Source organism: Serpula lacrymans (genome assembly GCF_000218685.1).
Source record: "Serpula lacrymans var. lacrymans S7.9 unplaced genomic scaffold SERLAscaffold_8, whole genome shotgun sequence".
Lineage (NCBI taxonomy): Eukaryota > Fungi > Basidiomycota > Agaricomycetes > Boletales > Serpulaceae > Serpula > Serpula lacrymans.
The window spans coordinates 2,384,872-2,407,949 of record NW_006763297.1 but is presented as its reverse complement, the minus strand read 5'-3'; the positions used below and the strand labels follow the sequence as shown (position 1 = coordinate 2,407,949).

Here is a 23,078-nt window from a genome sequence, read left to right as displayed (position 1 = left end):
CTTACAGCATATTTCCCAATACTGGTTCTCCTGATCGAGCTACAATTAATAACAGAACGAGATCACTCATCAAGCGCCAGGTTTTTTCTCCAATCGGAGAATGCTTGTAGTCTTATAGAGCACATCGTTGAGCCAACAATGTGAGCATATTGCGCGATGCTATTACCCCTATCTTGAAACTAATTATGTTGGCTTATACATATCATTACTGTATACGAATGAGTTAGGAGTGATCGTCGGATTTTCCATGATCCAGACCCTTCTGAATGACACATTCTGGATACGACATACGGAGACTGCTGCTCGGGCCTCCCCTGAGTGAATGACGTTGCACGACATCATATAAAAGAAGACTGAATTATCCAACGGCAAGTGCCAAGGCATACAGGATCCCTCGTTTGCAACACCTGAAATCACCTCAGCATGAAAGTTTTAGTCTTTGGGTAAGCTTACATCCTGCTACAGTGCGGGCTTTGCTCAACGCTACTACAGAGCTTCTGGATTTATTGGGTTCCCTGTCTGTCAGGCTTTGTCCCGTGGAGGCCATGTTGTTTATGGTGTCACTCGATCTGAGTCAAACGTCAAGAAGCTCGCAGTGGAAGAGAGTAAGGACCTGCTCTCCATTTAAATTCAACCACTAACATCAATACCTTGCAGTCATTCCTATCGTGGGCGAATACACTGACTCAAAACCCTGGGTATCCCTTGTGCCTACGCTCGACGTTGTAATCAGCGCTGTGGGAGGTGCAGACATTCGCAATCTTGATGTATCACTCCTCCGCGCTGTGAGTGAAGCAGCTCAGACAACTCGACCCGCATCTGCGCCGAAACTTACCTATATCATGACATCGGGAATATGGATTCACGGTGATAATCGCAAAGATGTCGTCACAGACACCACTCCCATAGTGAACCCCCCTGACCTGCTCACCTGGCGGCCTGAAGTAGAGCAGCAACACGTCAATGATCAGGTGCTCAATGGAATTGTGATCCGTCCTGCACTTTTGTACGGAAAATCGGGATCAGTCCTAGAGTCGTTATTCAAGATAGCATCTGAAGGCAAGGTGGCATGGTATGGCACTCCCGGAGGCAGATATTCGCTGGTGCACGCCGACGACTTGGCTGACCTCTACCTAAGAGTCTCCGAAAAGGCTCAGCTGTTGGGCGGCAAGATAATTGATGCTGCTAATCCCCAGACGGAGTCGGTAGACGACTTCTTGGATAAATTGGTCGACGTCTCAGGAGCAAAGGGTCCGTATGAATACCTCAAGCCTTCGAATGGTGACTTCTACAAACGGTCTCACCTGCTTGTGTGTGCTAATTTCAGTAATCATATTTCAGTTTTTGAAGCAGCGATAGCAACAACTGTCCTTCTTCGTCCCTACCTTGCCCGTGCGCTCGTTGGTTGGGAACCGCGTAAGCCTGGACTTATTGACGGTCTGCCCGTCTATTACGCTGCTTGGCTCGCGACTCAGAAGAACTGAAGTTACGTCCAGAACTATTGATGTATTCAGATGATTCCGTTATGTATTCATAAATTGCAGCGATAGATACTATGATGTTGTATCATACGAGAAATTTATCATCTCGCCAAATTGCATGTAAGAACTGATAGACTTACTCCGATACATAGAATACCTGTAAGCCAGTACGCACAGCAAGTGAATAGGTGAAGTATCTTCGTGGGATTTGGTGCCGTGCTTATAAGGTAACTATATTATAGTTTGACTGTATCCCTGTGACCTTCGCGTCTGTTGACGTCCATGGATAGTGTCAGACACATTTGCTCTGCCACGGCAATGCAATACTGCTTGTCTCTCCAACCGTCTGCGATTTCACCATCACCAATACGGGAAGGCGCGGTCCAGACTTCTACGCGAGCGTTGTGTCTTCCTTGAGGCTCTCCGAGAAACCGTGATTCTGAGTACAAACCAACCGTACGACTAGAATAATCCGACGTAGATGGCATTCGTGCTTTGAACTCAATCGTCATTGTCATCGTCGGAAACCAACTGCGATGTCAGAAAGTTGGTGAGAGAAAGATCTTTGAAGTCTGATTACGAACCTTGATTTAGCCGAATAACCAGCTGTTTCATTTTCCGGTAGTAATACAGGCAAATTGTGAAATGTATCACCGAAAAATGGCAATGAAGAAGTCTTAATCCCATCATCTGTGCCAGTCAATTCACACCATGCACCCCATTCTGTGCCGCCTCCACCGACGGTGTCGCTGTGGGTACGAGTCTCACTATCAGGCTTATTCCTGGCTACAGTCATATGATCCTGAGCCCATTGAAGGAGCGAGTGAAATTTCCAAGTGTGCCGAACTGGATCCGCCGTAGTCGCTGAAGGATGAGAGTATAAAGGCAAGCGTCGCGCGTACGGAGATGGTGGAGCCAACTTAAGTCCATGGGCAGAATCGCTACTGGACGGTGAGAGATCTCCAAAAATAAAATGCGCAGTGATTTTGGTACGTCCCTACGATTTTTTGAGAAACAAGGGTTGAGCGTATAAAATAACATCATCAACACCGATAAGTACGCACATTTTGCATAAGAATCCCAACGAGGTTGGTAAAACCTTTGCCAACTTTCAGTATCTTCACCTGTACCTCGAATCTCGCTACATTCGTAGCTTGAAGAAAATGGGCAGAGACGTGGATAGGGTCCCTATGCCTAGTTGCCGATTGATGGATAATACAGGCCTCCAGTATCTGACCTAGAGCATATCCTAAAAGATGCGATGTTGGTACATATCACATCCTGTAAATTGCACTCACTAAGGACACACCTCCCTGTGGGACACTAATAAGCCACGATTTGAGATAAGTCTAATGCATATAGTTTCAGTATATACAGCGAACATACGAGCCAATTGTCCAGGTGCCATCGATGTCGCCTCTATACGTGGAAGTCCCGTTCTCTGACGAAACATGCTCAACCTTGAGGGCATTGAGCAAAGGGGCCATACTAGTGTTAAAAGCACTACAGTCAAGACCCAGACTACAATTCACGGTCAAGAACTACAGTGATTTCTTAGTTCCTTCGGCCAAACCCATGACCACGGCATCGCCCGGCCGATTGTGGCTGTAGCTCGGCATGCGACAGGTAACACGATGGCGCGGACTTGGAGGAATTGCTCAATGCCACAGACTGCTTTGAAACTCGTCAATCTTACAACCTTTTTACTTCTAGTTCCTCTTTCTCTCTCAAACCATCACCTTCTTTATTCTGCACGCGTTCTTCAGGATTAGGAATTGCCCTGGCTCCCAGCGTTAAGATTTAAACTTCAGGATATGCAAATGTCTCGACCGCGACCTCTTATATCCTTGAATTTGGAGGCACCAATACGCTCAAATAACTCGTCTGACGATCATGAAATTCCAAGGAAGACTTGGCTGCAGTATCTGCCACTGGCTTGTAAGCTTATTTTCACCGTGATGATTATTCCATTGACTTCTGGCTCTCAGTTCTTGTTTTTCTAATGTTGCTTCCGCATCCTTCTTTCTTGATTATCCTCGTCAATCACTATATCCGTACATTACACAAGCCCGTCGTCTTCATCGTACATCTTCTAATAACATATGCAATAACATTCCTGGCCTTCTCCTCACTCATCGTTTGCGTCGCCAGAGATCCTGGCCCAGTGTCTTCCCAAAAATCGGATGCTGATGCAGGTAGTGAAGATGGCGAGATGGGTCTTACAGAGGCACTCATGTCAGGCGTTGGAGATGATGACATGTCGCCTTCGAAATGGTGCCGCAAATGCTGGGCACCTAGGCCCGATCGTGCACATCACTGTAGCATATGTGACCGGTGTGTTTTGAAAATGGGTTAGTGGCTTGACGTTCTTCTCTCCCTAGTGTTCTTATATTCTGTAGATCATCACTGCCCCTGGCTCGGGTCAAAATGCGTCGTAAGGTTATAATAGCTACCAGATTTCACAGCGCTCATCATACAAGTTGTAGGGCCATAGAACATACCCTGCCTTCCTTCATTTTATATTTTCCGTCACTGCCCTTGCTACTTATATTGGCACCGTTTCTGGCTTTGCCTTTTGGTTCTCGATTAACAATCCGTTTTCAATAGTAAGTGTTAGTGGCATTATAGTGCACAGTGATCCAACTCAAGCTGCTACAGGATGCGGTCACTCCTATACATGAACTGTTTATGACATTTGCTGGTGTTGCCATCTCTCTTGTAATGGGGTCATTCCTTGTCTACCACATGTATCTTGTCTCGTGAGTCGTTTTTCTCCGTCTTGGCCGACTATTTGAATTCTTGCTAATGACAATGTAGGACCAATCAAACAACGCTAGAAAGCATGTCGCCATTCGTCCTTCTTCGGCATCTCCCTCCCCTTCCTGCTTCACTACGCTTGTCTGAACCGCCGTTAGAGCATGAATTGTCTTACAATCAACGTAAACTTGTAAAAAGTGCTCACAAATCGGTCCGTCTTTACGATGTCGGTTGGAAGCAAAACTGGGCACAAGTATTTGGGTGGAAGAAACCGTGGGGTTGGGTACATCGAGTTTTCAATGGCGGCGGAGGGTAAGTTTGAGGTCCATGTCCGTATAAGCACTTAATTAATTATAATGACAGGAAAGGAGATGGTCGGACGTTTCTTCGCAATCCTAAAGCTGATGATATGTTGTCCCGACTTGCTATGGAACTCGCCAAAGTAGATAAGGATATCTAACCAATCCTATGGACTATTCGTCATTGTACTGCGAATTCTGGTCATACTAATTGCATTATTTGATACCATTAACTGACGGTTTGCCTCGCTTATAATATCTGTAGCTTGCTAAGTTCTACCTTTGATCTTTTCACACTGTTCTTGTACTAATATTATTTTTGGGATGCTGTAGACCCTAATTAACCGAGCGTCGCTGCAGAACGGTCCATTGAACTAATATCCGCGGATTGCTAGATTATTATCTTCTTCGTTCTATCGCCATAGCTCCTATGGAGGACCTATTTATTCAAGAAGAGTTACGCCATTCAACAATGTGATCACTCTCACTCAGCTATTTCATGCTATAGCTCGAGAATGGTCACTTTTCTTTCCTCTATAGGAATTACCACGTATTGCGCCATCCTCGCGTAATCCCCATTCCAATGGTATTTATACTGTTCGCGCTTTGAACACCTGTGCCCCAAAATCTTCATCTGACCTGCACTTTGGCGCTAATGCTAATGCAAGACTATATGTATCCTGCGTTCTTATTTGAGATGGAGCTTGAGCAGCCAAAGTTGAGTTCGTGTTCTCTCACTGTCTTCCTGTCTTGGTGTGTGGTTTTATTGATTGGGCCAAACGGGTCCAAAACAAGGCAAGTCACTGTGAGTCACTAATTGAGGGGGTGAGAGATAGCCGTGCTGTGGCGAAAGCGTGTTTTCTTTAATTTAGCGATACTTCTTCGAGATTTTTAAGGCTCATATTTACTGCTGCTGCTCATGTTGAAACCCTGGCAGACTGGTTATAGTACGTGCCATCTTTTCTGTGGTTTTTATTGCTATTAACAATTTTAAATTCCACGCAGAGCACAAGATGGGCCATCCGTGAATATACAGCCTACATCTCACTATCTCGCGCCTTACCGGTTCCAGAACATACCCTCTTACGTGGGTGGCTTCTTGACATGTTCCACCCACGTTGGAGACACCTTAGATCCGTCTCTTCGCTCAAGTGATCAGAGAGTACGAACAAACGAGGTCCCAGCTCTTCTGCCGTTTTCATTTGGGAGTCCGGTAATTTGATATAATGTGGAGGCTGAGCGCTTGCTGACTCCTCACTGGTCAGGCCGCTGGCTAACTTCATCTAGAATGCTGTGTAAAAGGCACCCTGACCACTTGAAAACGATCGGGCATCAGGTCATTGAAGGGTGGTTCGTTTTCTATAACGCTGACAGAGTGTTTCTGCTTCTGGCCTGCAGTGGTGGGCTTACCAATGTGTTGAGCTGAGTCTGCTCGGGATCAATAACCAAATCATATTTCGTGTGACGGTTGGATCCCCATTCTGCATGCCCATGAGGTGAAGCCACTGAACGTCCGCTAACCGTGTTGCGAGTGACTTATTTGTTATTCACGTAGGTCGTGCAGTTTCTAATCAACTGCTGTTTGCAGAATGGAGGCTGATTTGGTGACAAATGGCCGTGCCTTCACGTGACTTCGCCACCTCCTTATGGATTAATTCGTAAGGCGACCTTTCCTTTGCCGTAATGGAGCTGAAGAATTGAGGTTGTACAGATACGTTCAGAGTTGATGTCACCAAGCCCCTACGATTTGATGTTCCTGCCCAGTTTAGGGTCCAAATTGCACATGTGTCTTTCCCAGCCTTGGCGAACATCCATTTCTGATGATTAGGTAAGCAGCCATTTCAGAATGCCCTGAGGTCATTAGTGAAAAAGCGTTTATATAGGGAGCAATGCAGCTAGTTCACATCCCCATTCTCGTCCAGTATCCTCATCAGGAAGCGCTTAAATCATGTCCAACGTTCCTCATATCGTCGACGTGCGTTTTGACGTCAAAAATCACTGCGACGTCAAAGACACCTCCTATGATATTGTAAACGAAATTATCAGCGGGATTTCTCAGCCCTCAGGCCAAAGGCGCCTCCCCACTCTTCTCCTGTATGATGAACGTGGCCTCAAACTCTACGACGACATCACCACTGAAGCTCCTGAGTATTATCTCTTCGGTGCCGAAGAAGAAATTCTAGCAAACAATGCAGATGATATTATTGGGGCGATGCATCGTGCTGCAGGAGAAGTCGTACCAGGGGAAGTTGTTCTCGAACTTGGTGCTGGGTGAGTAGTTTGACTTCACGAAACCAGCGACATCATACTGGCTTGTCATACTCGGACACCCGGGTGGCGCTCCGTAAGCTGTGCTGAAACAGTAGATTCTCGTTGTCATACCCTTATCTCTGTTTTTTCTTTGATTCTAACTAATATTCGATTTCAAAATGAAGTGCGTTGCGCAAAACCTCGCACATCCTTGCTGGACTTTCGCGCACTGTTTCCGCTTCAACAGTTCCAGCGCCCATCACATACTATGCTCTCGACCTAGAGAAGCGCGAGCTTGAGCGTACCTTGGATCAGCTTGCGAATTCTGACGTTGGTGCAGCTCTTTCTGGTAAAGTCGACATCAAGGGGATGCTAGGTACATATGACGGTGGCCTCAAATTTGTTGAAGATGGTGGTCTTCATGGATCTGAAGCTTTGGATAATCCATCCGTTTCCAACTTGATCCACTCTGCGGTTAGCAGGCCCTCTCGAGATGCCTCTCCCAGTTCTTTGTCTTCCAATTCTACAAGGGCACGCACGACTGAGACAGGGGTTACTACACCCTCCACTCCTGGCAATTCTCAACCACCTCTTCACGTTATGTTCCTGGGTTCCTCTTTAGGAAACTTTACTCGGCCGGAAGCTGCGGAATTTCTCCGTTCGCTGCCGTTGCGTTCAGGTTCAGGCGATACTTTACTTTTGGGCCTAGATCATGACAACGAGCCCCGAGAGATCGAAGAAGCATACAATGACCCAAAGGGGTACACCAAGGCGTTCATAATGAATGGGCTGCAGGCCGCCGGGGCAGCTCTTGGAGATGCAAACGCTTTCGACGAAACCAAATGGGAATACGTCAATACGTACAATCGAGGAGAGCGTAAATCAGGGTATTCCTCGCGTCGAGATCGTGGATGTTGACGTCCCTCTTAATAGGTCGCCATGAGGCATTTTATAAGTGCAAGGTTGCACACAGCATTCATATTCCATCCATGAAGCTAGAAGTCATTTTTTCGGAAAATGAAATGGTCCAGATAGAGAGGTCTTTGAAAGTAAGTAGGCTGCACAAGTATACCATAACACATTCTAAACAACCAAATGTTAGTTCTCTGAAACCGACGTACATTCGCTTTTCACTGCAGCCCAATTGCGTCCGATTCAACGTTGGATGGATAGTTCCTCGCGATACTCTCTATGGTTGTTGGAGAGGCCTCCGTTCATGTTCCCACTATTGCCCTCGCCTTCAGCAGAGCAAGGCAAGTTTGGTGTGCCTGCCACCAAAGACTGGCAGAACTTGTGGTCTGCATGGGACTTTGTCACATTGCAGATGATACCGCCTGCTATGCTATTCCAGAAGCCAATTGACTTGAGGCATATTTGTCTCTTCTACATAGGTCACATCCCTACCTTCCTAGACATACATCTGTCTCGCTTGTTAGGAGAGGCACATACGGAACCCATCGAATATAAGGTGAGTTGGTACCCCTATTATCCATCGTTGTCCATGCTTATAGCAGTTTTTATAGGATATCTTCGAAGTATGCTGTTTTCGTTTATTTGCCTTAAAATGCTAACATATTCTTTAGCGGGGCATTGACCCAAACGTTGATGATCCTGGACAGTGTCACGTAAGCATGATTTCTATTCCCATAACATCTGGTCTCTGACATGTCTGTTCGTGCAGCCACACTCTGAAGTTCCCGATCGCGAGGAAGATTGGCCTTCCCTCAATTCTATGCTGTTGTTCCGTGATCGAGTTCGGGACCGATTGATGAAGTTATATGCCGATGTTGATGCTGGCACTATCCAAATGACCAGAAAGATTGCCAGGGTTCTTTGTATGACTCACGAGCATGAGGGGTTCCATATCGAGGTACCATTTATTGGTCTAACTTACGTGCACCATTAACAAATATATATATTTCAGACACTCCTATATATGCTACTTCAGCGTGCAGGAACGGGTACTATCCCACCTCCTGAATTTACACCCCCGTCTTGGGACTCTCTTGCTGTTTCGTGGAACTCTGCTGAAGAACCCCTCAATCCTGTTGTAACAGTCGGCCCTAGCGTGGTAACCCTAAGGATCGACGATGTTGAAGCTGATGATAATGATCCTGTCAAGTCGAAGGAAGTATTAGGGCACGATTTCGGCTGGGACAATGAAAGCCCACCTCAACAGGTGCACGTGGACGCGTTCCGAATTGAATGGAGGCCCGTAACCAATGGTCAATTTTACGAGTTCTACAACAGCGACAATAGAAAAGATAAAGTTCAGCTCCCTGCAAGCTGGGTTGAATGTGAAGATGGAACCTATGTTAGTCTAGCAGTCTTTTATAGCATAACCCCTTGAACTCAATATTTCTTTCGTCAGGTGCGCACATTGTATGGTCCAATCCCTATGAAAGTGGCTTGGAAATGGCCCGTTATGACATCTTATGACAATCTTTCTGCGTATGCCAGCGTTAAAGGCGGACGCATCCCAACTGAACCGGAGCTTCGTACTTTCTTGGACAAATTCGAGTCTGGTTATGAGGGTGGATCCAATGTCGGATTCAGAAACTGGCACCCAATTCCGTAAGTGTTTATAAACATAAGGCATTTAGTTCAGTTCTCACCTTCCACATAGGGCTACGACGGGTGGGACGAGGAACGGAGGGATGGGGCATAACGGAGGGGTTTGGGAGTGGACTTCTACTATTTTTGATCGTTATGACGGTTTCGTTCCGTCCAAGTTGTATCCTGGGTAAGTTCCGTATCCATCATCGACGCTGGCAAGAATCATTTAACCCTTTTGACGACAGATATTCTGCGGATTTCTTTGACGAGTGCCACCAGGTTGTGGTATGTATCAAATCATACTATTTTCTTCTTCTTGAGATCACTCATTCTCAACTTCTATGACAGATTGGTGGCTCGCATGCTACAATTCCTCGCATCGCAGAAAGGCATAGCGTGCGTAACTGGTACCAGCGAAACTATCCGTATCCTTGGGTTGGCGCCAGGGTTGCATACGATATTACCGAATGAACAAAGTGTATGTGAAGGTGAACTCTGTCTGTTGTAACAACTTGTATAGGAATGTGTAACAATAACCGCGACCAAAGGCGTGTGTATGCTACCGTGATTTGGTTTATGAAATATGACATTTTAGGTCAGACCCTGATTATCAAGTTCCGCAAGCAGCAAACTGTGGACACTAGTTAGCGCTCAGGTACTTCTCCTGTCAACCTGTCATACGATCAAATTCATAGAATAAGATGCGGTACACCACGCCCGTTACCACCGACGGTGATTTAAAGTTGCAATAAAACGGACATTGGTAGCTTTCAATCAAACTCCTACCTTTCAACAAGCGGTTCCCTTGATTTGGGCTCCTCTTCCTCCCCCACACATGTCTGCATACCTTTGCCAGGAATAAAAGTACATGAAAGTAAACCAAAAGCATTATTAATGGCCAGTGCGATTTGTAAAGTGCAAAAATGCCAATTTAGTTCATGGCAATTCCACCACATTCAGATACATTTCAATATTGGTACAGGGGGGCCCGAGACCGATCAGGCCTGCAAGAGCTTCAAAAAGGCTTCCGGCTCTCTTCCTTCGTTCAGCTTGACGATGCTGACCGCTACTTTTACACGTTCCCCTTCTCTGGCCTGCTTTTCGTAGAGGTATGTCTGAGCATATTGAGTCGCGAGCTGCTTTTGCCTCGAGGCCGTCTCTTTGCCCACCCATGCGTATATGGCGGCGTGGGTGTTGCTGGCGTCATCGTCCAAGAAATAAACGCCATCGGAACGGAGGGAGGAGGTGCTCAAGGCAACGTCTTCGAAACCTACAGCTCCGTCTGATTCGACCAAACGATAGAGAGATGGCGCAAGCTCGGATGCAGTATCGCTTGCTGGAGGCAGCACGCTCTCTGCTCCAAGTTCAGAAAGGAAGGCTCCCGCCCCCGATTCTCCTTCGTCTGCATGTGGAGATGAGCACGCTACCACCAGCACGAAAAGTGGCATCGTGAGCAAGGACTCACCAAACACGGTGACCTCGCAGCGACCCTCTCTTTGGTCGGACAAGTTCTGTACATATTCGGCTGCTCTGAATTTCTCTTGGCCCGTGCCGGTCTTCGAATTGAACTGCCACAGCTCTTCGCCTTTGTCCAACACGTACACGCTCCCTTGGATGAGGTGCGCGCTTCCCACTGGCACTTCCCGCACGAGCAGGTGAGACCTCGCAGTGGCATGCGATATGCTGATCCTATACAACTTGGTGACTTCCGGGGGTGCGGATACGTGATGAAACCCAGTAGAGACGCCGCCGTGTAAGCAGACAAAATGGGGGAAGTAAGATAGGAAGCGGGGAGATTCGTATCCCTGAACTTCCCGATATTGAACAGGAACGCCTCCCAAGTCTGCAGGTTCCCAGATGTTGTGAATAAAGGAAAGAGTTTGTGGGGACGACAGAGCAACGTACGATCATCGAGTTCAACCGTTTTATAGGCTGCCGTCCCGGCCTCATCTTGACTTGTACTCTCGCCTAGCCAAAAATGCAGATCATATGACAGCGTCTCGGACTCAGGATCTGCCTTGTATGTCTAGGAAAATCTTAGCAACGGTCAAATTCACTACCTTTAGAGATACCTACGTGTAAAACAATATAAGAGTCTCCATCATAGAATGATCCTGTGCGCTCCTTTGGCCAATCTACAACAGTGAAATGCTCGATTCTCCAGATCTTCAAACCTTGTGTATGTCCTACTCCCTGCCATGCGTTTTCCTTGTCGCCGGCATGTTCACGCACGTGTTTTTCTAGCTGATTCGATAAGCGTTACGGCTCGATCTTAGCGAAGATGAATATACTCACATCGGAACCCAGCAGTGCAATATTCGAGTCCTTAATGTCATAAGTCGTGCCTCGAGTTAAAAGCGCCATTAAAGAAGCGTCAGATAGTTTGTGTATTGTCCAGGTAGCTGGGAAAGTGTTGGTTGCACTGCTACAGCGTTAGTAGTTGCAGGCATCAGTGAAGTGAAGTCACGTGGTCATGGCGCATTGAAATGAAATGCGGTGTACACCGCATTTGCGAAAGATGGGGTCTCTAAAAATTGTCGATTGAAAAAACGCGTCATCTCGATACATTCAAGACGCCAAGTGGCAGTATTCAGTAGCCAATATTACCATTCTATTGATCGCCGCCGCTTTCATGAAAGAAGTCCCTAGGATCGTCCGAGTCCGAGCCCGATTCACTCTCTGAATCGTCATTCCCCACCCATGGGCGCATGGTAAAAACGTCTGCTTCTCCTTCCTGGCGCAGAATACTGTTTCATTTCATTTCATGTGATTAACCTCCATTCCGAGGAAATATGAAACATACTGATCAAATAGGGAGATCGTTTCAATTTCGTCTTCAGAATCATTAATGTCTTCGTGTAGTGTAGGCTGAAGACCAGCCAACGCCCTGATGAAAACTCTGTAGTCTTCGGCACTGGATTCTTGGAGATCTCGAACAGTAGGTGTAGTTAAGGGTAAATTTTTGGAGCTTGGGGCATTTGACACTGGACTATGCAGAGTGACATGGCGCTCTACCCCCGAGGTAGCAATATACAAGAGAGACGGATGAATCACGGCAGAGTTGATTATTGATTTATGCCCTGTGATCGCATGACAGGAAGCACCTTCAACAGTAATGAGGTAATATGGCTTACCATTGAGACAAAACAGAGGAGTTGAAAGTTCCGTTGGTATATATCGAGTGGCCGATTGACTTTCAGCAAAAGCTGAGGGTCTAGCATAACGACAGTACATATTTCAGATTGTGAATCACACGCACCTACAATATTCGGCCACTCTTGGGTACACCAATCTTCATTTTTAATCTCTTTCCTGCGAGCAGTGAGGCACGCGATACTTGGAATCCTCCAGACATATCCGCGGAAATCATCAGACCCGGCTGAATAGAGCTCGTCTTCCAAGAGAGCCGGGCCGCCAAAAGATCCCGACTGAAATAGCTGTGAAGAAAAATTTAGATATCAAGCTTTAAAGAGATTACCTTCATTGTACACGAATTAGAGTATGTCCGCTGCCCAGGGAGAACTGGTGTTCCATCCGGTTTGTTCCGCCCATTGCATACAGCGATAGGATTAGGATCAGATACTGAATATACAGTTGGGAAGAAATGCTGAAAGCGATTATAAGCGGGGTGATCCACGGACAACTGGAAAGCTGACAAGCATTGTGACACATAGTCTAGTCCCTGGAATAGTGTTATCAATGACGCAATGTCTCCAGTGACGAAGCATACCATCGCGATCAAATGCGATACTACTGCTCTCAGGATTACTTAGGAAGGTCTTCTTAGATAGCTTGGTAGAGTACTATCGATTTCTTGATTTAGCATAATTGCCCCTTTCAACCTTATCGTATGTAGCTCACCATTTGGACGATGCCTTGTTTACTACGTTGAGCAAGGGGTCCAAAAGCCATCCGAGTATCGCGAAGACAGACCTGTCCACCACCATCGCACGTCGCAAAAATGTTCTCCATGATAGGATGAGCCTGGACGCCTGTAAACTCCTTATCGTGCTGTAAGATCCCTTGTGCTCCCGTCACACTGGCATTAACTCGGCCATCGTGCAAAATCACTTTTCCATCTTCACTGTGAGATAAGAAAATATCAGATTTAAGGAGCACTAAAGCCAAACACGATGAGGTTCACGTTCCTGGCACTGAAAAATATTTCTTCCTGAAGCGGATGACAACTGATATCGCGAACGCTATCCTGGCGTCATATGGGTACCTTATCAATCCCACGCAATGGATAAAAGAAGTAGCATACAGTGTGTTGCATAAACGTGCTCAGTGCCGGTCGTAGACCCTGTGTGCTTTGTGTGGTTGGCGTTCGTGATAAATCGTATTTCATTACCATATTGTCGGCACCTCCACTACGATAGTTTAGCATTTCTTTAGCGCTCAACGGAGGCCTAAAACACAGTCATAAATTACCGACCTATACATGAACTGGTTGTGTGCAGAAAATGATAGAGCTAGTACGTTTCCCTGATTGACATCCGAATCGTGAGTTCGTATTGCGTCAGAATATATATCACGTACCCGTGGACCAGAATACGAGAACGACGGTTGACGTATGTCTTCCTGATGCATGTCCCAAAGATGAACGCGAAAATCTGAACGTCTATTCAAGATACAGGAGCCCAAAAGCAAACCCGGTTGAGGGCACACCGTCACCAGCACTGGCCAGCCATCTTCCGTCACCCGAAGAGAAACGCAAGGTGTTCACGCAGGACTTGTGGGCTTGGAGTTTTCTGCGACAGTGTCATCAGCGCCTTTGGGGGTGGCGGTGATGCTGGGCTAAAATCAGTCACCTCGAGTATGGAAAACCCCTGAGAATGACGTTGTCGAGGATGTGCTTTCGCGTGTCTTCGTAGCGCTTGTGATGGATAGCTTCCGTGGGTGCCAAATATGCTTTTCGCTGGGATGCCATCATTCAGTAGGATATGCTGGTTTTCAAGACTGGACACATTGATAATGGGAGTTGGTGGTCAAGCTCCAAGTGCCAGTCCGAGTTTGCTTTGGACGAGTGGTGTATGTGCACGTGGTGATCGTCGACAAGTCACGAGCACAGGCGCGCCGCAACTGCAAGACTTGCATGATTGACTCTAGGAATTTATCGTATATCGTTTCGTAGTGGGGTCATCATGATATCAGCTGGATTCTCTTCCCTCGGGTGTATAGAAGTCTGTAGACTGGTACACTAATATTACAAACAACAAAGCTTCTCATCATCCATCCATTCACCGCAAGACGGTCTAAATGAATTTAGTCGCCTAGAGCATGATGTTATGTATGAGTATCCAGACCAAAGAAAGGGAGGGTAGAAGAAACCAGCTCACCAAACTCATCAACCCTCCCATTCCGCCTCCGCCTCCGCCAAGCTTGGACTGGACGACCAGCTTCATAACGGTCATGGCGGCGCCATTGATGGCATCCTGCTTACTGCCAGAGCTGGCGCCTCCCGACTGGTCAAAGAGCTTGCCGGCTTCCGCCATGGCCATGCTGATCAGCTCAGTCTGGGATCCGCCACCGCCACCAGAGGTGACTTTCTGCAAGATCTAATTTCTCCCAACCCGAGACGAGAGGGGGTGAGGAACATCGCATGGATGATCAGCGTGAGATGAATAGAAAAAAAAACAAAAAACGAACGGACCTGCATTGCGGCGGCACCGCCCATCGATCCCGCGCTGAGGCCGCCCGCGCCTCCTTCAGCATAAGCCTGCCTGTGCGAATCGCGCACCTCGCCTTCATCCACAGGCTCCCTGTGCTGACTCTATCGCACGGATAGCATCACCGGGATAGTCGACAGTCCACTCGAGCATCAGCCCCCGAGATTCACGACGGCAAAGAAAAAGTCAGGGCACGTACGCTGTGAGAAGTGACGTGGCTCAGCGCAGCAGAGAACATGCCCGAATCGGCGCTGCCGCCGCTGTGCCTCTGCGCCGTTTCGACCACCTCATCTTCATTGACTGGCCCATCGACGGCGATTCAACGTCAGCCCTGTGCGAGATTGACGAGAGCCGGCCGGGACACTCACACTGGTGACTGGGAGGCGCCTGCTCCTCCTGGCCGGTAACTGCGATGAATCACAACCGCACCGTCAGCCTCAAACCGCGATAACGATAACGATAGGCAGCCCCAGCGTTAAAAGCACCACCCACATTGTCCGGCGGCAGACATGGCGAGGTTCATGAACGTGTCCTACATCCCTCAGCCCCCAGGTTCGTCACCCCATCCACACACTCAGAGGCAGAAAGACCCCATACCATTGCTTTTATTTTTTTTCAAAACTTCAATTGGGTCGGTAGGTGGGGTGTCGTGTTCGTGCAAGGTACCTTGGCGATAATCTCGACATGAGATCATACCCGACGAACGTCCTTTAAACCGCGACTCGCAGCTGCACTGCCGGCATCAGAAACACGGCGCTCGGTATCAGAACCCCTTCCGGGTATTGGTATTTTTATCTCGCGACCACCCTGCTCCTCTCGAGGGACTCCGGACATTATCTTTGTTCGCATCCCAACGGAGGGTAGTACGCGATGGGATCGTCTGGGGAACGTGCACGCTTTCAGATGCCGGTCGTGACACCGCAGATGGCATGCGAGCGTTAGCACACGTCCAGCGCTAGCCCCCACATTCCCGACACCCGCTTCATTCATTTCAAGCGTGCGTTTTAATTATAGCACCCCCCCATCACGCTTATCACACCAACATAGTCAACAATCCTGCGACGACGGTTTAAAAAGCCATTCTATGTACATGCAAAAAGCCATTCCAAGACAACCAGAAGATCAAAAACGGGGGAAAAGGGATGTGCTGCTGCTACATGTTGGTAAAAGTCGAGCCTAGTGGATAGGGTAGGTACAGAGATTATGAGTTTATATAACGTACATCCATATTCGGAAAAACACCTATATTCGCATCTATGACGGGGGGAGACATTCGAGCAGGAGGGGAGAGGGAGTTTCTAGCGCCGAGGTTTCTGGGCAGATCAGAGGGGAAAGGGAGTGGTCACATGAGGAACCGAGAGGTCTTTTTTTCTTCTTTTCTTTTTCTTTGAGTAGAGTTGTACCCATCACGTCGCTCGGATCGTGCAGTTGAATGACGAAAAATGATTCTGGTCATCTGGACGCACGAGCGGCAGCTTCAAACTCGCTGAACCCAGGGAGCTCCACCTTGTGCTTGCGCTTCACACCCGCCGATCTCTCCCCCTCCTCATCACTGCTCTCATCGTCTTGCGATGAGCGCATCGCCCCAGAAGAAGAAGGCGAGAGCATCGGCGGTTGCAGCTTCAGAGGCGGCAGCGTGATGGGCGGCGAACCTGACCTTGAAGGCGGCACCGAGGAAGAGTATATGCCAGACGTGGGCGACATATTGGGTGCGAACTTGGTTGGGGGAGAGACGGGCCAAGACGTGTTTCGTGGAGGCGCCTGGGGATGGATGGGCGTCATCCCAAACGCCATACGTACCGAGTGAGCCAAGTGCGGGTGATGTTGACCTTCGCGAGTCGGCTGCGACGGCTGCACTGCTGCAGATGGCTGAGACCAGTGCAGAGGCGAGGGAGGGCGGGATCCCAAGGGACTGAGCGTGCCACTACCCTCATGAGCCACCCGAGGGAACGAGTGTCCTCCCAGGCCGAGTGGATGGCTGATACTCCCAGGGCTGCTTCCATTGCTGCTCGGACCGCTGGACAGCTGAGGGGTGGGTAATGAGTGTATGTTGCGTTCAGGGCGATGCACGGCTTGGGAGAGCTGGCCGGGATACGTGTGGACATGGGGGAGCGAAGCTTGCTGATAGTGTCCATCACCCGAGCTTTTCCTGTGGACGATGGGTCGATTGTACATAGGAGCGTTGTTCGAGGGACTGCCGACGATACTCGATCTGCGTGAACGTTGCACGTACGCACGAGGGGCGTCTCCTATAGGGCTGATCGTAAAGTCGCCTGCACTGGGAGGCAACAAGATGGGCGATGGTGCTCTCGATGGATTCGTAGAATGTAGATTGAGGGTACTGAGTGGGCCGAGGAAGGGACTGGCAGATGGCGTGTACTCAGCAGCACGTGCCCCAGATGAAAGCTGAGGAGAACGCTCAGTGGACGACCTTGCAGAATGCGTGTAAGGGACGCGGGCATGGGCGGATAGAGGGTGCGGCGGCGGCTGAGCATGATGTGCAGGAATAGAGTCCGAGTCCGAGCTTATAGGAGAAGGCGAGTCCTCGTGAGTAACGAGATGGCGATAAGCTGGCGGATGGGATGGGTGCATTGGGTGGAGGGGTGCATGGTTCTGCTGGGGAAGACCGTGGGTCCGAGCGCCTTCCGGATGGCCGCCGCTCGCGTTGGAAGTGTGGGGTGCATGACCTGGAGCACGCGGATGGCCCGACGACGGATCATGGGACATGGGAGTCATGTGCCAGGCAGGACCACTCATCCTTCTCCTAGTCTTACTGGTTTTGTCAGATTGCCTGATCATCTCCTCCTCCTGCCAGTCTCTCTCACTCGACATTCCAAAATAGCCTCCATCAGCACCTGCGCCACCCAGAGAAGCCCCAGAGTGGAATGGAGTGGATACGGGACTTGTAGTGGCACTTTTGCTGAGGCGGCCGCGAAAGTAGATTATTTCAGTATTGCGCGCTTCGTACTCGGCGCGTCGCAGAGCATCGGCATGGCGAGCCTCGTAGTCCGCACGTCGAAGGGCCTCCTCTCGTTCTAGTGTATATAGTTCGTCCATAGCGAGACTGGAGAGGGTGGAGAAAGCGGATGCATTGGTGGGAAGCGAAAAGTGAGGTTGTGCGCGTCGCGCGTGATGGGCGGATTCGTTGAGACCAAGGGCAGTAGGCCGAGCATAGGACTCTCCCTGTAAGCGTGACGAAGAGAGAGTTAGCTTGTTATGTAAAATGTGGGGAAAGAGAAGAGAGAAGGGCGGACGGCGAATCGCAAGGATCCGAGGTATGAAGGAATGCGATAATTGGAGACGTACCTCGTCGTCGCTGTTGGCTCTGCTTCGAGCCTTTTTCTTTATCCTGAGAGCTGTGGTCTCGTTCTTGACGATGGAGTGGAGATTGACAGCGGGTTCGGTGTCATCTGCGACGGCGGTTTCAGCTTTGGGTTTGATTTTTCCTTTGTTGCTGGTACTGGAACCGGCGGGAAGAGCAGGGTTGTGGATGTGATCGTTGTTGTGGATGCGAGAGTGGCGAGTGAGCTCGTCTGAGCGCGAAAACCTCTTTTCGCAGGAAGCGAACGTGCAGACGAAGGGCTTTTCACCAGTGTGTGTGCGTATATGACGTGTCTAAGAGAGAGAAGGATGAGCAGAGGAGAGGAGAAGGAAGCGGGCGGGAACTGACTTGGTGCTCGAGCCTGCTGAAAGCACGGCCACACAAGGGATAAGGACACTTGTAGGGACGCGGGGCAAGCTTATCGTGAGGTTGGTGCGGGGGCGCAGTTGCGGGGAGTGGGACATGATGCATGGCGGGGAAGGTGATGGACGGATGAGGGAGTATAAGCAGAGAAAGGGGAAGCAGGCACGGTGATGTAAGGAAGGGAGTATGAGACGGGAGGGTAGTTAAGGATGGATGGAATGGGGTTCACTCGTGGAGTCGGGTCTGAAATGTATTAAAACACCTTTGTATGGGTGAGGCCTGGAAGTGGATGTTGTGATGAAAAGTCCGGGGTAAGAGCGTGTGGTGATGGTGATTTGTATGAAGAAGAGGAGTATCATAAAGAAGAGCAGGCGACAAATGAAGAGGACCACGGCGACTTTACGAAACGTGGAAAGCGTGGTGTGATGAGCTGAACGTGGGGAAGCAATGCAATCTCGAGGCAAGCTGTGTCCTGCGGTGAATGCTGTGCCGGCTGCGCTGGTGACATATGGGTGCTCTCATGTTTTTTTCTTTCTTTTCGTGCTTATATGAAGGGTACCCCGCATCTTGTGTGATAGACCACCTTATCTCATCGCTTCTTACGAGCGATAATCACCTTCCATGTGTCCTGCGTGTACAGTTCATGTATCACCCTCTTCTCAATTATGCTAGTCTTTGACATCGCCCTGCGCCTGTCCAGAAGCTCACTGGTACAGGGCTCCTGTGGGGAAACCGCCCCTCCCTGCATCATGATCGGTGCAGTCACTTCTCACCGTATACATTCTATTTTCCAAACGTTAACTGTCTTCGAGATGAATACCACATCTCAACCCCCCGCTCCTAAAATGAATGACTTCCAACGTCTCTTGCCTTTCCTCACTTTTCCCTGACATCGATCGCAGTACGTCCTCCTCATTTCCACCGTGCATTCCTGATATACACAACTTTCACTATTCCTCCTCCCCCCAATTCACTCGTACCGGAAGAATAGACGGCACGACGACAAAGAACTACATCACTGCAACGGAACCTGAACCTGCCCTACAGATAAGTAACCATCACAGAACACCATCAAAACTAAAACTCACACTTCTATCGTCTCCTGCTTCGGGTGCTACTTTGGAATTTCGATGTTTCCCGCCGCAATCGTCTGATAAGGAGAGACCATAGTTAGTTAGATAGCGTCAAGTTGATGACGGGTGTGAAGACGAAAAGGAGTGCACTAACCGACTCGCCCTCTCTCTTTCCACCTCCCTCCTTTCCACCTCCTCAGCGCTCAGAATCTCAAACTTCGTCCTGAACTCTTCTGCCTCCGGCCAATCTCGCCAGATACTTTTCAACAATTTTGGACCTCGTCCCTCTTTGGGTGTGCGACCCCAGCCCAGACCCAGTCCCGTCTTATCCTTCAACAAGCTCAGCCCACTCTTATCGCGTGGTTTATCCGGCGCTGGTTCTTCTGCGGGGTCCTTATCTCCACCAATGACGCCCCATTCGATAGCATCTCTTTTGTGTTTCACTAGTTCTTCATGTATGGCATGAGCAATCAGAGGAATAGCCTCCCCCGTTAATCCAAGCTCACTGCAGAGCTGCTGAGAAAATGCTTCCGGGGTCAGAGCCGAAAGAAGATCCCACTCGATATGATCAAGCAAGTGATGCGTCGCTATTTGTACATCAATCTTGAAAAGGCAGAAATGTCAGCGAGGGGGGGAAAAAGAAAACAAAAGTCGAGAACGGCTTACACTGAGAACGACGCGGCATTCCGGAATTTCTTCGCCATTTTCGTCATCCATGTCGATATCCATGGCGCCCCTCAAATCCATGGACGCCACCCCTTCGTGTTCCTCCAGCTGTGCGCGTATCTGGTTCGTGACCGTGTCCACCCACGGTATCGCAGGCAAATCCAAGTCGCTGCAAAACGTCCGTGCAAAGGCCTCTGGCTTGATGAGCGTTTCATTCATATTCCAGACAAAACAATCTCGTATCCGATGTGTGTCAGTCTCGAACTCGACGCGTATCGGGACCAGTGCCGTAGGCTTGCGAGCTTGCCGGTCCATCGCATCCTGCAGGCTGCGTACCAAGATCATCACGAACATAAGACTGTGAAAAGCTCAAATGCACCAAGCACTCACGGATACTCATGATTGGTGGGGGGCGTCGGCTTTGCTCGAATGAACCTCGAAGGAGGGATCATTCCGAGATAGCTCTGGTCCAGCTCTGCTTTATCAGATGCCCGCGGCTGAGCCTGCGGCTGGGGCGTGGAAACACCGCTGCCCGCATGAAACACAGACATCCCAGCGCCCATGCGGCTTCTCGCTGACCGAATCGCCGTCCTGGTGCCCCCGCTGGCGACAAAATCAGAGTCGTCAGACTCGAGGGCGCCCGCGTCCGGTATATCGTCGCCTGATCCCGGATCGGCGTAGTTGATGGCGCCGCCGCGTCGGGTCGCCGTGCGCGTTGCCGTCGTCGAGGTCGAGATGATGGGCTGCATCAGGAGCGTCGTGCCCGTCCGCAGGCGAGAGGCATAGGTCGAGTGCAGCGCCTGAGGGGTCGTCGCGATCGGAGGGCGGGGGGGATTGGGTGGGAGGGGCGGGGCGATGGGGATGGCGGGGACGGGCGGAGGGGGAGGCTGGTAGGTTGGTGGTGTGTACGTCGCCTGGGTGGGTGTGGCGAGAGCCGCAGCAGCTTTTGCACGGTTGCGCGTTCGCGTGCTGGAGCCTGCCTTTGGCGGGGGCGTAGCCGACGTAGACCACGTATGCACATTTTTTAGATACGCTGCTATGAGAAATGAGACGTCAACTATGCGAGAGGGAGAACAAACGCAAGAAGGGCGGCAGATGGCTTACCTTTGGCGGGAGCTGTCTGTGGGGTGGGGGCGATGTAGTGCTGGAACTGGTCTGGCCTGCTCGCTGCGGTCGAGAGCTGGTTGATGGTCTGTCGCAGCTGCATGTCTGTCATACTTCCGAACGTGGACTGATAGGAGCCCGAGGCTGTAGGGGTAGGGGTTGGAGTATTATCCGCCATGTCGAGCTCACAGTTTGGCGAAAGCGGACGTAGGATACCTGCAGGAGATTCAAGGAGCGATAAAGAGCAAAAGCGCAATAAAATAAAAAGAGGAGCTGAGACCGATGTGGTGTTGGTGTCAGGTGCGGGTGGGGGATGCCAGTGGGATTGAGCGCTTGAGCCCTCTCCGGCTTCAAGGGTCGATCGGCGAAGAAAACGACGCGTGTTAGGTAAGCCGTCGTACCGCGCTGAATATTTTGCAGTCGGCGCGTTCAGCCAAGTTTTTGCTACCTTCACTTGCTTTTTTTTTCCTTGCTTTTGCTTTCATGCTTTCGCGTTGCCTTTTACCCAACATCAGGTGCAGATCAGCGTCGACGTTGTTCCTTTCGCGCTGTCATTATTCTCAAAATGCGAGTCCCAATCATGATATCATCGAAATGCTCAAGTCCAGTAAGTAAAACCACCAGACGTCAGACAGAAATGTGCACTCAAAGATGGACGTCACGCAGATAGGGAAGAGGAGGACAAAAAGGCCGTACGAAATGCCTACAAAGTTCGTGCATTTGATGCAGCCATCAGAGCCATTGCATCCCTAGACACACCAGTCCGTACGGTCGCGGAAGTTAAACAGGCGAGTCCGCATGTACTTTTGCAGTTTCTCAGCTCTTACACGTGTATCGCGAATAGCTGAAAGGTGTGGGGCCTGGTATATCCAAACGCATTGGAGTTTTCTTACACGGGACACACTATGTCCGTAGGTGCCCCCCCGTTTTGCATACCTCTTATGGGCTTCATGTTACATTAATAACAGTGCGAGTCTCCACAATGCGACATCTCTCCAGAAAAAGCACGAGAGGAAGCCCTCAAACAGGAGCTAAAGGTGCTGCAAACAGTACCCGGTGTCGGGTAGTCCTTCCCTCCGCTTCTTACATATCCCGACGGTTCTAACCCACCCTCATTCACATCAGCGAAAGAACTGCCAGACAGCTCTTCGATGCCGGTTGCACGACCGTCGCGGACATGAGTAAGCCGTCGTACTTCAGCATCCTTTCCTCTGCCCAGCAGATTGGCCTGCGGTTCGCCGCTCACCTGTCCCAACCCGTCACATGCGACGAAGCCGAGACAGTCGCGGTGAGCGTCATCTCTTTTTCCATCATCGGCGCCTTCCCCCTTCTAAACCTCTCCCCGCACCCACCAAAAGAACTTTGTCCGTGAGAATATCCCATCTAGGTTCGAGGTTCATCTGGCTGGAAGCTAGTAAGTTCACCGTTGATGGGTGGCGCTATTTTTATTGACATGAAGAAAAAAAAAAAAAAAAAAAAAAAAAAAAAAAAAAAAAAAAAAAAAGTCGCCGTGGAGTGGCGGCGTTTTCAGATATCGA

The 23,078-nt window shown here is 49.5% G+C and overlaps 9 protein-coding genes across 9 annotated transcripts; 4 read left to right on the top strand and 5 right to left on the bottom strand.

Annotated features, from left to right (window-relative positions):
• Positions 1-305: 305 nt before the first annotated feature.
• SERLADRAFT_470879 (uncharacterized protein) lies at positions 306-3,016 on the top strand (the record flags this gene model as incomplete). The annotated part of the gene is made up of 7 exons (XM_007319816.1): positions 306-443; positions 493-605; positions 658-1,281; positions 1,342-2,012; positions 2,066-2,478; positions 2,546-2,804; positions 2,868-3,016. 4 exons carry the CDS (start codon positions 424-426, stop codon positions 1,482-1,484), a joined length of 900 nt encoding a protein of 299 aa, XP_007319878.1.
• Positions 3,017-3,144: 128 nt separating this feature from the next.
• SERLADRAFT_416312 (uncharacterized protein) lies at positions 3,145-4,770 on the top strand (the record flags this gene model as incomplete). Its single annotated transcript, XM_007319815.1, has 7 exons — positions 3,145-3,419; positions 3,470-3,832; positions 3,881-3,915; positions 3,968-4,087; positions 4,140-4,240; positions 4,299-4,550; positions 4,602-4,770. 7 exons carry the CDS (start codon positions 3,296-3,298, stop codon positions 4,696-4,698), a joined length of 1,092 nt encoding a protein of 363 aa, XP_007319877.1.
• A 695-nt stretch (positions 4,771-5,465) lies between these two features.
• SERLADRAFT_470874 (uncharacterized protein) lies at positions 5,466-5,905 on the bottom strand (the record flags this gene model as incomplete). The annotated part of the gene is made up of 1 exon (XM_007319814.1): positions 5,466-5,905. One exon carries the CDS (start codon positions 5,818-5,820, stop codon positions 5,575-5,577), a length of 246 nt encoding a protein of 81 aa, XP_007319876.1.
• A 539-nt stretch (positions 5,906-6,444) lies between these two features.
• SERLADRAFT_470869 (uncharacterized protein) lies at positions 6,445-10,053 on the top strand (the record flags this gene model as incomplete). The annotated part of the gene is made up of 12 exons (XM_007319813.1): positions 6,445-6,808; positions 6,973-7,664; positions 7,721-7,836; positions 7,890-8,255; positions 8,311-8,322; positions 8,371-8,412; positions 8,469-8,657; positions 8,712-9,101; positions 9,159-9,361; positions 9,414-9,530; positions 9,589-9,628; positions 9,692-10,053. 12 exons carry the CDS (start codon positions 6,486-6,488, stop codon positions 9,812-9,814), a joined length of 2,613 nt encoding a protein of 870 aa, XP_007319875.1.
• Positions 10,054-10,256: 203 nt separating this feature from the next.
• On the bottom strand, positions 10,257-13,293 carry SERLADRAFT_356747 (uncharacterized protein; the record flags this gene model as incomplete). The annotated part of the gene is made up of 9 exons (XM_007319812.1): positions 10,257-10,745; positions 10,809-11,186; positions 11,249-11,369; positions 11,420-11,587; positions 11,639-12,090; positions 12,147-12,950; positions 13,000-13,025; positions 13,074-13,146; positions 13,205-13,293. 5 exons carry the CDS (start codon positions 11,705-11,707, stop codon positions 10,342-10,344), a joined length of 1,140 nt encoding a protein of 379 aa, XP_007319874.1.
• Positions 13,294-14,444: 1,151 nt separating this feature from the next.
• Positions 14,445-15,696, bottom strand: SERLADRAFT_393038 (uncharacterized protein; the record flags this gene model as incomplete). The annotated part of the gene is made up of 7 exons (XM_007319811.1): positions 14,445-14,616; positions 14,683-14,901; positions 14,997-15,116; positions 15,212-15,312; positions 15,381-15,419; positions 15,505-15,544; positions 15,610-15,696. 7 exons carry the CDS (start codon positions 15,610-15,612, stop codon positions 14,599-14,601), a joined length of 540 nt encoding a protein of 179 aa, XP_007319873.1.
• Positions 15,697-18,341: 2,645 nt separating this feature from the next.
• SERLADRAFT_356745 (uncharacterized protein) lies at positions 18,342-18,794 on the bottom strand (the record flags this gene model as incomplete). Its single annotated transcript, XM_007319810.1, has 1 exon — positions 18,342-18,794. A coding segment is annotated over one exon (196 nt), but the record flags the coding sequence as incomplete, so codon positions are not given.
• On the bottom strand, positions 18,795-20,740 carry SERLADRAFT_470860 (uncharacterized protein; the record flags this gene model as incomplete). The annotated part of the gene is made up of 4 exons (XM_007319809.1): positions 18,795-19,733; positions 19,786-19,847; positions 19,925-20,373; positions 20,437-20,740. 3 exons carry the CDS (start codon positions 20,653-20,655, stop codon positions 19,790-19,792), a joined length of 726 nt encoding a protein of 241 aa, XP_007319871.1.
• Positions 20,741-21,999: 1,259 nt separating this feature from the next.
• On the top strand, positions 22,000-22,996 carry SERLADRAFT_393026 (uncharacterized protein; the record flags this gene model as incomplete). The annotated part of the gene is made up of 6 exons (XM_007319808.1): positions 22,000-22,147; positions 22,207-22,328; positions 22,385-22,447; positions 22,509-22,603; positions 22,666-22,828; positions 22,899-22,996. The coding sequence occupies 6 exons, from the start codon at positions 22,135-22,137 to the stop codon at positions 22,953-22,955; spliced, it is 513 nt and encodes a 170-aa protein (XP_007319870.1).
• Between the last annotated feature and the right edge of the window lie 82 nt (positions 22,997-23,078).